Here is an 11,320-nt window from a genome sequence, read left to right as displayed (position 1 = left end):
TCCCCCCCCCCCTCCCTACACACACCTAGTGGGTGACTGTTGGTCCATCCTCCCCTTCTCCTTCTCCTCCTCCTCCTCTTCCTGGTATACTTACTCTATGGATGGCTTGGCTTGTGTTTGTTGCTTGGGTCGGTCGCGCTGGTTGTCTCGCTGTCTCTGTCTCCTTTGGTTGTCGCTGGTGCTGTCGCTGGGTCGACGGCTTCTATGCGGTGACTGCCCCCCCCATCCTCTTCCTCTTCCCCCTCTTGCCCCCTGTCCTACTTATTATGGTCCTCGTGCTGATTTTCCTGGTTCTCGTCCTGCTGTTCCTGCTGGTCCTGTCCTGGTCCTGGTGTTGCTGGTCTGGGGTATGGGGCGTGGGCGTGTTCTTCTTCCTTTGGTCACGCTCCTCCCCCCCCCCCCCCCCCCCTTCTGATCCTGGTGCTTCTCAACTGGGACATGGGTCATGGGTGTATTCTTTTTCTTCCGTCTCATCCTGTCCCGCACCTTATCCTCTTCTTCCTGCTCCTGCTGCTCCTCCTGCTGGCTGTGCACCGGGCTTGATCGACAGCGGCAGATCCAGGTCCATACCTGGAGATGATGGAGGCAGCTATGACAGCGTACATTGCAGGGGAAATGGCGCCGCCCGAGCACGCCGAGTACTTTGTTGACACGGCCCTACCGGCTGCTGTCCGCACCGTACTCAAGGCCCGCTACCTCCAAGTCCACATTTGCTACCGCGCTGCAGACTTTGTCGTCGCCGCGCTAGACTTTTGCCGCCTCGCCTTGCCCACCAACTCCAAGGGCATCGCCGACACACTCCGCCGCATCTTTGACTCGACTCGCCAGTTTTATCTCTTCCCACGTGCCACTCACACCACGTATGCCGCCCACCGTGCCAAGATCGACGCCGAGTGCACCGTCGCCTCTGCCACCGACGCTGCCTCGGCGCGCGTCGATGAGGAGGCCTCGCCCGAGGTCGAGGCCCAGATCAAGGGACAGGAACTGGCCTCGGACGACGACGAGTACGTTGTTGTCTCGCCGCCGTCCGACGACAAGTCCTCGCCCTGTGCCAACAACCGCAGCACTCCCAATGCCGAGGCCGATGCGGACGTCCAGGCTGACGCTGATGCCGATGCCGATGCCGATGCCGATGTCGATGCCGATGCCGATGCCGATGTCGATGCCGACGCCATGGTCGAGACAGAATGGGGCACCATGCCGCGGGTTCGCCACTGGTCTTCGAATCTCCTCCGCGAGTTTGTCTCGCACTTTGGCCGGACGGGTGGCTTTGCCGCCGTCGTCGCCCACATCGGGCGCAGCGGCGACGCCCGCACTCCGCTCAGCATCATCCACATCCTCACTGGCATGCTGCGAGCTATCACCGCCTCGGGATACATGACGTCGCCGCGGTGCAAGGAGGTGATGTCTGCCATGGCCACCGCTCTCGAGCACTACCTTCGCAGCCTCGACGACGCCGAGCTGCGTGAGCTCGCGCCGGCCACTGCCATTGTCATGCTTGACCAGCTCCAGAGCGCGCTCGAGGTGAGCATGGAGGCCGAAGAAGCCGGCGGCGTTGTCGAGCCGCTCCACCTCGACCTCACCCTCCGCCTACTCTCGTCGTCCTCGCTCCAGCAGCGGATCCACGGCATGGACCTCCTCAACGAACTCCTGTCCATGGTCGAGAAGCGGGCGTGGGCGGCGGCCACCAGGCGCGTGGCCTCCATCAAGGCTGCCAAGTGGCTCACCCCTGAGGCCCTCCTCGAGTGGCTCGCGGAGCACTCGATCTTTGAGACTCTGACCGGCGCGTCCAAACACGCCGAGCTCCTCCGGCGCTCCTCACCGCTCGTCCTCTTTCTCATCAAGCAAAGGGCGTTCACCGACGCCGCCATGGCCATGCTCTGGGAGTGCGTCATCAACGCCCACGAGATCTACGCCGCCGCCGTCCTCGAGCTCCTTCGCAAGGTTGCCTACCAGATCCCCATCGAGATGGTTGGTCTCATGTTCAACTCGCTCGCCTCGTTGCCGCTCGAGGCTCTCACCAAGGACATGCTCTCGCTCGTCCGCGTCCTCATCAAGCGCTCGACTGCCCACCAGAAGCCACTCCTCGCCTGGATGCTCTCCACCGTCCTCGACCGCGCCGACGTGCTCTCTGCCGACATCCTTGCCTACCTGCTCGACTGCATCGGCGACGCCTGGAAGGTCTACGCGCTCCGCGCTGAGCGCGCCGCCGCCATTGTCCGCATTGCCGCCGCCCTCGTCGACGCCCCTCTCGCCACTCCCGGCATCAAGTGCCTCCTCGCTATCATCGAGACTTACCCCGACATCCACGCTGCCCACGTCAAGGAGACCCAGCTTGCGGTCCTCCGCTCGCTTCGCGATGACCACAGCCTCGACAAGATCCTCATTGCCTCGCTCCCGCTTTTCAAGGCCATGGCCAAACCGCTCGACAATGACACTCCCACCTCAGGGGACAGCCTCGGCGATGCAAGCGGCGACGAACCGCTGCCGCTCGAGCCGCCTGCTGATGCCGAGGAGACCGGAGCCAATGCCGACGCCGCGCCAGAGAGCCCCAAGTCGACCGCCGCAGCCGTCTCGCCCTCGTCGCCCGAATACATGGCCGAGCTCAGGACTCGCCTCGAGTTCCTCACCGCCCTCACTTCGCCACCAGGCTCAGTCCTCTCCCTTGAGCAGGTCCAGGCGTTGCACGCTTCCATGGTCATCGACGCCGCTGTCCCGGCCGAGGCCGAGCTCTTCTACACGTGGCTCGGCAGTTCGCTGAGCCCGAGCGAGTGCACGCTCCTCACCATCGACGACGCTCACGCCTTGCTCAGCTGCACGCTCGAGGTCGAGCCACCGACACGGGCCACGCCGACCTCCTTTGCCACTTTCCGCAAGTTCTTCATCCACGCCCTTGTCGGCGTCGGTGCGCTCGAGTGGGCCAAGACCGAGCCGACACCGGCAGGTGTTGGCACTCGCCGGACTCACGCGCCACCGTCGCAGGTTACAGCCTCGTTTGACTTTGTCATCTACCAACCGACCAAGCTTGCTGTCGAGTACCTGTGGCAGCTTGTGCTCGAGGCGCACGACCAGACTGTCATCTGCTCGGCCACCGAGCTCCTTGTCGAGCTTCACGAGAACGTGTCTGCCGAGGTCAAGGCCGATCCAGTTGCGCTCTCAGACGTCCGCGCCGCCTTTCTCGCCTGCATCTTCCGCAAGCTGGAAGAGGGTCTCGAGACCGCCGAGTGTGCCGAGGCCGACCCAGTCTCAACAGCCGAGGCCGTCCGCCGCATTCACGCCTGCCTTACTGTCCTGAAGACACTCTTTGCCAAGACTTCGTCCGAGGCCGGCGGGACTCGCGCCCACGGCGCGTCGGCGCGCGGACGCCCACTCACCCTTCGCATCGAAAACGGCATTGAGTCGACAAGCCCCGAGGGCGTCTTTGAGGTCCACCTGCACTCGCTGGCTACCGTTGGCGCGCTTCGCTCGGCTGTCGCCGCTGCGCTCGACGGCTGGACCGAGCCTGCCGCCGCGCTTGTTCTCAAGGCAGCTGGTCGCACGCTCGACGATGACTCGTGCACCCTTGCCGACGCCTCACTCCGCGACAAGGCCTCGGTCGGGCTCTCCTCGGGCATTCCCGAGACGCTGGCCGACGACGCCACAACTCGCCGGAGCCGGATGGGCGATACGTTCGGCGCAACCAAGCCGAGCCTCTCGTCCGAGCTCCTCGATGCCAGCTCGGACCCGGCCAACGCCATGGAGATGGCCCAGCAGCTGATGGTGACGTGCGAGACCAGCGCCAACGTGGCGCTCCTCGCGCTGCGCAAGGAGTCGTTTGATGTCAACGAGGCTGCTATGCTTCTGTTCGACCCGGTTCAAAAGTCCGAGCTCGAAGCCTTTGCAACCCAGATGGCCGAGACCAAGGCTGATGCCCCCGGCGGCGGCGACGACGCCACCAACCCGGCTGCGCACCGCATGGCGTTCCCCGACGGCGACGACGGCTCGGACGATGGCTCCGGAAGCGGCTCCCAGCGACTGGTTGTCTACCCACCGATGATGCTCTCGTCGAACCAGCAGTACATGGACGTCCTGTTCTCGCTCGTCTCGTCAGCGGCCTGCGCCGGTGTTGGCCCGCAGATCTGGGACCTGCTCATGGTTATTCCCACGAACCAGGTTATTCTCCGCAAGCTCACTCACCTCGAGCTTGGCGACGCGGGCTGGGCCGGCCTCATCGACCCGGCCTCGGTCTACCGGTTGCTGTATGCGCTGCAGATCATCGACACCATTTTGTTCCCGGTCGATGAAGGCCGCGACGTCACCGCCCGCGCCGAGTGGTGCCGGGTCTTTGTCGAGTCGGGCGGCGTCCAGCACCTGTACGGCATCTTTGCCGGCGCTGAGCTGACAACAGCTGGTAACGACTCCGGCACCGCTGCGCCAGACAACACTGAGCAGCGCAACGCATCGCTCGCGCTCATCCTCAAGGTCCTCGAGTTTTTCCTCCGCGGCGCGCTCTCGGACGAGACGTCAGCGCCGGCGCCGGCGAGCCCGGTGGCCGGCTCGGGTGCAGGCGTGCCGACCCCTAGCACGCCGACCGGACTTGTCTCGCCGGTCTGCTCGACGCCCGGTTCGGGCGGCGGCGGATCGGCAGGCTCCACCACAACGTCGTCTGCCGGTGCAGCCTTTGCCGCCATGATTGCCGAGTACACTGCAAGCGAGGCCGCCAAGCGCGTTCTTCTTGAGACCGTCAGCGTCGCCGATCTGGTGCCTGCGCTGGTGAGCCTGGTGGCGGCGGCAGCGAGCGAGCAAGGCGCGTCCGAGACTGCCGCCGAGGTCACCGCGTACTCGATGCGACTGATTGTCCTCTGCATTGTCTCGCAGCCGGCGCACCTCTCGGTACTCACCTCGGCCATGACTTCGGAGTTTCTCGACACAGCGCTCATCCAGTGCGGCGACGCGGGAGTTCGGGCTGAGGTTGCAATCGGCCTCTACAACCTTGTCTCACAGGTCGGTGCAAGCAGCAGCAAGAACGGGCCACACGAGCTGTTCCTCCAGCGGCTTCTTGGTCTGCTTCCGCCGTTTGCGGGGAGCAGCGCGCCGGCGCCGATGGACCAGTACCGCGAGTACTTTTCGCTGCTTGTGGAGCTCATCTCGAGCACAATCTCCACGCGCGGGATTGCAAACGAGGAGCTGACGACGGTCGCCTGCTCAGCAATCGAGTGCCTGCTGACCCGCGGGACTCGCGAGTACGACGACGGCGTGACGGACGAGGTGCTCGCAGGCTATCTCGACGTGGCACGGGTGGTGGTGAGCGGTGACGCGAGCGTGCTTGACAAGGTGACGCTGAGCGAGACTGCTGCTGGCGTCATTGCGACGCGGCTAGAGGCAGCCGGGAGCCTTGCGGCTGGGCTGGTCGACGTTCTCCACGAGGACGCGCTGTTTGCGACGCTTGCTGCGGACGACCGGCGGTCATCGGATGCGCCACCACCACCGATGTGCAAGTCGCCACGGACGCGGCAGGCGGCATACTCGCTCCAGCTTCAGCTCGCGTCGCTCTCGTCGAGCTCTGCGGCGAGCCTGCTGGAGAAGCTTGCACCGCACCACGAGGATGACTCGTTTGCACAGGTCTCCGGCTGGCGGTACTACCCGGGCGCCAACGCGCGTGCGGCGAGTGGGTACTGCGGCCTGGTCAACTTTGGGTGTACATGCTATGTCAACGCCATGCTCCAGCAGCTGTTCATGATGGCCCCGTTCCGGCGCGGAGTGCTTGCACTGCGACCCGGGGCAGGCGGAAGCGCTGGCGGGAGCAACGAGGACTCGCTGCTCAAGCAACTGCAGATTATCTTTGTCAACTTGCTCGAGTCGAACAAGAAGGCGTACGGGCCCGAGGGCTTCCTTGGGGCGTTTAAGGACTGGGAGGGCCGGCCGATCAACCCCAAGGTCCAGCAGGATGTCAACGAGTTCTTCAACCTACTCTGCCAGCGGCTGGAGGACGAGCTGAAGGTCGAGGGGAGCGGGGCAGAGCAGATGCTCGAGCTGTTTGGCGGCAAGCTCTCGAACCAGATCCGATCGCGCGAGGACGAGTACCCGTACTACGGCGAGCGGCTAGAGGAGTTCTACAACATCTCGCTGGACATCAAGGGCAAGGCGTCTATTGAGGAGGCGCTGGACTTTTACGTTGAGCCGGACGTAATGGAGGGCGAGAACGCGTACTACTGCGAGCCGCACTCACGCAAGATCACGGCGGCAAAGGGCGCGTGCCTGCACTCGCTCTCGGACGTGTTCATTGTCCACCTCAAGCGCTTTGAGTTTAACTATGAGACGATGGAGCGGACCAAGGTGAACGACCGGTGCTCGTTCCCACTCGAGCTCAACGTTGAGCCGTGGACCCGCGAGGGCCTTGCCCGCCGCGAGAAGGAGGCCGGCGGGGTGCCGCTCTTTGAGCTCGAGCCACGGCCCGAGTGGTACTACGAGTACGAGCTGACCGGCGTCCTTGTCCACTCGGGCATGGCGCAGGGCGGGCACTACTACTCGTACATCCGGGCGCAAGGCGACGAGGGTTGCGAGGGCGACGGGCGGTGGCTCGAGTTCAACGACAAGGCCGTGACGCCGTTCAACATCGAGACCTCGCTTGAGGCCGCGTGCTTTGGCGGCGACGAGATTGTCAAGACCTGGAGCTCGGCTCTGCGGCGGAACATCGAGCGCGGCATCCCGCGGACCAAGTCGGCGTACATGCTCATCTACAAGCGCAAGAGTCCTGCCCCAGCCGGGTGGGTCGACCCGCTTGCGCCCGAACCGGAGCCACAGGCAACGGCAAGCGGCGAGGTTGCGGTTGTGGACGGCGAAGGCGCGAGGCGCGAGTTGTCGGCGAGGAGCGAGGTGTCAATCGAGTCTGCTGGCGCCGGCGCCGGCGACTGCGACGGGCTGCCTGCGGACGTGCTGGAGCACGTGTGGCGGGAGAACGTACAGTTTGCGCGCGAGCGGTTCTTCTTCTCGTCGACGTACTTTGACTACGTGCTGCGGCTCTGCCAGCAGTTTGAGTTTGACGATGTGCTGGCGTACGGGGTGCCCGACGTGGAGGCTGACTCTGGGCTGCGGATGATCCAGATGGGGACGCGGGTGGTGTTTGAAGTGCTTGTGCGGGCGCGCGAGGACTCTGCGCTCTCTGCATGGTTCGAGCTGCTCAACTCTCTGTATGCGCGGCATGTGCCTGCTGGGGTGTGGTTCCTTGACTACGCGCGGGCGTTTATCCGGCCGCTGACGCTGGTGTGCCCCAAGGAGAGCGTGCGGATCAACGTGGTTGCGCTCATTGTCAACGTGATGAAGCTTGTGGCGCAGTACGAGACGCCACTCTTTGACGAGCGGCTGGAGGAGGCTGCGGGCGAGGGCGAGGAGGCGCGTGTGGTGCCTGCGGCGTCTGTGATGCGGTTCATCGACGCTGTGTGGGACGAGTTTGAGGTCTCGCGGACGTACTGGCGCAACTTTCGGCAGTATTGGCGGCTCTTCCGCGGCTTTGCAGAGATTTCGTGGAAGACGCGAATGTACCTTGTTGACGCCGAGTTCTTCCAGCTCTTCATCTCTTACTTTCTGGCCCAGCCGCTCAAGGGCAACATTCCGCGCGTGCAGATCATGGACGACAACCAGCTTCCGGACCTGACGCACTTTATGGCGACATACGCGACGGTGCTCCGCGGGTGTGCGACGGCCGGCGAGGGCGTGCCGCCGACCACGCTAATGGCCGAGGACGACGAGACGGTGGTAGTTCTGCCGAAGCGGACGGTGACGGTGGTGATTGGCCAGCACTGGCTCACGCAAATGATCCAGATGAACTACAACCATGAGGCTGTGGCGGCCGTATGTGAGCACCTGTCGTACGGCCACCGGGCGCTGTCGAAGCAGTTTATTTCGATCATCGGGCGGCAGCTGTACATGCGGCCAGAGTCGCATCTCAGCGGCAACCTCGACCTGCTGGGGCGAATTCTGCGGCTGGACGACGGGCTGCGTGAGGCGCGGCTTCCGTGGGCGCTCTCGCCGGTGGCACACGCCGCGCAGTTTGGCCTCCTCCGAGTTGTGCAGCTCAAGCGGCCGCGGACGCCGCGGGTTGCGCTCCGGGCGCTGATCTGGCTCGCTGAGCTAGTGGCGATCTTTGACGACGTCGCCAACTATGTCGCAAGCCAGAAGCGGGCTGTTGCTGGGCTAGTCAACTGGATGCGGGGCCAAATGGTGGCGGCCGGCATCGAGGCAGCGGCGGTGGAGAAGGCCGAGGCCGCGGGCATGCGGCTAGCGCGTGGCCTGCCGCCGGAGCCTGAGACGCCACCGGAGCCGGCCCTCCCCGAGGTTGACGAAGATACCGACCCAGAGGCAGCGGCAGCGGCGCGTGTTGCGGCCGAGGCAGCGGCAGCGGTAGCGGCAGCGGCGGAGGAGCGGCGGCGGCTCAAGGGCAAGGACCCTGAGTCGGACGAGGACATTGGGACGTGGGACAAGCCTGTGGACGGCGATGTGTGGCGGGCGACGCACTACACGCGACACGCGGCGACGCGGTTCCACGGTGCGACCGCATTTGGCTCGGATGACGACGAGGAGCTCGGCTTCAGGAGGTACGGCATGGACATGGTGACCGGGACGTACGTGGCTGAGTCGGATGATGACTCGACTGACATGCTCATGTCGCCGGTGACGCCCAAGAAGTCCAAGCCGAAGAAGCCGGACCTAGATGCCAAGACCCGCGAGGAGCATCTCTTTGCCTTTGCCCACATCGTTGGCGTGCTGGATGCCAGCTACGTGATGCGGGCGGTCCAAGGCGAGACCGAGGCCGAGGCCGAGACCGGCGACGACGACGTCGACAGCGACGACGGCGGCAGCGACGACGGCGACGGCGACGACGGGTCCCAGGCTGGTGACGGCGAGTTTGGGGACGGCCACGATGGGGTGAAGGAGATGGTGGTGTCGGACGACGAGCCGTAGCGGTGCATGCGTTTACAAAGACGAGGCAGCTGAGTCGTGGGTGTCGCTAGTTTGTGCGTCGCGGGGAGGCGAGGGCGGCACCGACGCGGGTGAGAAGAGAGCGAGAGCGGCGTCCTCACCGATGTTTTCAGTGACGATGTCAAAGAGGACGGCAGCGCGAACAAGGAGGTCGTTGACGTCGATGGTGCCAGAGAGGTCGTTGATGTACTTGAGGATGTCGTCAAACGGGGCGCCAAGGAGCGCGGTGCGGTGCTGGACGAGGAGGGCGACAGCAGCGACAATGTGCCAGGAGCGCGAGGCAGTGTCGGAGCCAACGGAGCGGGACCAGAGGACGTCCCAGAGGGCGCAGACGTCGTCAAAGGCGAGCTCGCGCTTAAAGCGAACAAGCATCCAGCGGAAGCAAAAGAAGAGGTTGAGTGCGTCTGTGGAGACAAAGAAGGCGTGGAGCTCGGGATCGGCGACGGCTAGAGCGCGGGCGACAGCCTCAAGCTGGCCGCGCATGCCGAGCTGGTCCTTGCCAAAGTTGTTCTGCCACTGGGCCATGACCCGCTCAAAAACCCAAAAGGCCAGGGCCTCATCGTCGGGGTGGACAACCATGATGGGCGCGAGGAGGTCAGACATGCCCTGGACGTAGCCGAGATCCCAGTTGTAGAAGAGGTACGAGGTGAGGATGGAGGTCATGTCGTCGAGGTGCGGGTTGGCCTCGCCAGCAAAGTACGGGTGCCCGCGGTCGGTGCGGACGACGTCCTTGGCGATGCGGTGCTGCCGCTCGCGGAGCTTGGAGAAGCGAGCGACCTGAGCCGGCGACATGGTAGCCCACTGCTTGCGGAGCGTGGCGTAGTTGGACCGGAGGAGGGCCTCGCGCTCGGCGACGGCGGCGGCCGGTGCGGTCATGTCGACGAGGCCGACCAAGAACCGCCAGAGGAGCGGGCGAAGGTCCGAGTCGAGGCCGCCGTCAAAGATGCGGCGGCGGAGTGCAGCCTCGCGGGCGGGGCTGTCAACGAGTCGACCGTCGTCGTGCTCGCGAGCGGCGTAGTGAGCGGTAAACTCGTCGTGGGTGAGCGGCTCGGCGCGGATGCGGCCAGACTCGCCGAGGAGCTGGCGTTGGGCGTTGGAGAGCGGCGGTGGGCCGGCGGCCGAGACCGGGCGCAGCATCGACGAAGCCGCGGTCTTGGCAATCGACGCGATCGAAGTGAGTGTGCCGAAGAACGAGGCAGCTGCAGCGCCTGCGCGCGAGCCTGTCGACTGCTCTGTCAACTGAGGTGAAGCCGCCGGCGGGAGCTGGGCCACAGGCGCGGCGGCGCCTGCAGGCGAGAGCAGCTCGAGATCGAGAGCGTCGAGAGACTGGGCAAGAAGCGAGGAGGCGTCGTTGACGAGCGACTTGCCCGGAATGTCCGGGTGGGGTGAGAGGGCGACGAGGCCGTCGAGGAGGGCAAACAGCTCGCGGACGCCGCCATTGTGGAAGAAGAGCGGCGGAAAGGTGATGCCGTGGTCGATTTCGATGACCAGCGACGGGATGCCATGCTCGGGTTGGAAGCGGGAGACAGCCTTGAGCTCGACCAGCGGGACACAAAGGGCATGATCCCGGGGAGCGAGTGAGGAAATCGGCGAGAGCTCCAGCAATTCAGGATCAGCGATCTTCTCCTCTCCGTCGGCCAGCTCAGCCCCTTCTGCAGGGCCCGCATGGGCATCCGTCAGCACAAAGGCCTCCGGGTCAGCCTCCAGCACAGCACGTGCGGTAGCAGCACCCGCAGCCTTGGCCAGGAGTGAGTACGGCGACCAAGTGAGCGAGAGCGGCGGAGAGTCCGGCTCGTCCGAGTGGACGATGCAGAGACGGCCGGCAATGTGCGACGAGGCGTCGGCGTCCGGATGGACGTGGACCTCGTCCTTGGTGTAGAGGAGGGTGGAGAACATGGTGGTGGTGGGTGTGGTGGGTGTGGTGGTGGTGGGGAGGGGGGGGGGTGGAGAGGGCTGTGGCCATGGAACGCTGTGTCTGCGCGAAGAACCGCATGTGGGTATTGGCGAGGGGGCGGAGGGAACGATGGAGTCGCATATGCGGGCGCTTGGCCTTTCACGGTATTGCGGGAATCGATGGTTTTGTTGTTGCGGTTAATCGTTAGCAGGTGGAATCAATGGTTTTGTTGTTGCGGTCAATCGTTAGCAGGTGGAATCGTAGGCTTTGTTGTTGCGGTTAATCGTTAGCAGGTGGAATCGATGGTTTTGTTGTTGCGGTCAATCGTTAGCAGGTGGAATCGTAGGCTTTGTTGTTGCGGTTAATCGTTAGCAGGTGGAATCGATGGTTTTGTTGTTGCGGTTAATCGTTAGCAGGTGGAATCGATGGCTTTGTTGTTGCGGTTAATCGTTAGCAGGTGGAATCGAT

The 11,320-nt window shown here is 64.4% G+C and overlaps 1 protein-coding gene across 1 annotated transcript in view; it reads left to right on the top strand.

Moving 5' to 3' along the window:
* The window catches only part of AMSG_10458 (ubiquitin carboxyl-terminal hydrolase 34), a gene marked incomplete at its 5' end in the record, with an annotated part of 9,189 nt that extends 216 nt beyond the window's left edge, over positions 1-8,973 (top strand). Inside the window, one exon of the mRNA XM_013898162.1 lies at positions 551-8,973. Coding sequence (XP_013753616.1) covers positions 551-8,940 — 8,390 coding nt within the window. The 3' untranslated portion in view covers positions 8,941-8,973. The remainder of the gene's footprint in view (positions 1-550) is intronic.
* Between the last annotated feature and the right edge of the window lie 2,347 nt (positions 8,974-11,320).

This window comes from Thecamonas trahens (assembly GCF_000142905.1).
Source record: "Thecamonas trahens ATCC 50062 unplaced genomic scaffold supercont1.58, whole genome shotgun sequence".
NCBI classification, from domain to species: domain Eukaryota; order Apusomonadida; family Apusomonadidae; genus Thecamonas; species Thecamonas trahens.
Note: the sequence above shows the minus strand (reverse complement) of the source record. Positions and strands in the feature narration are given on the sequence as shown.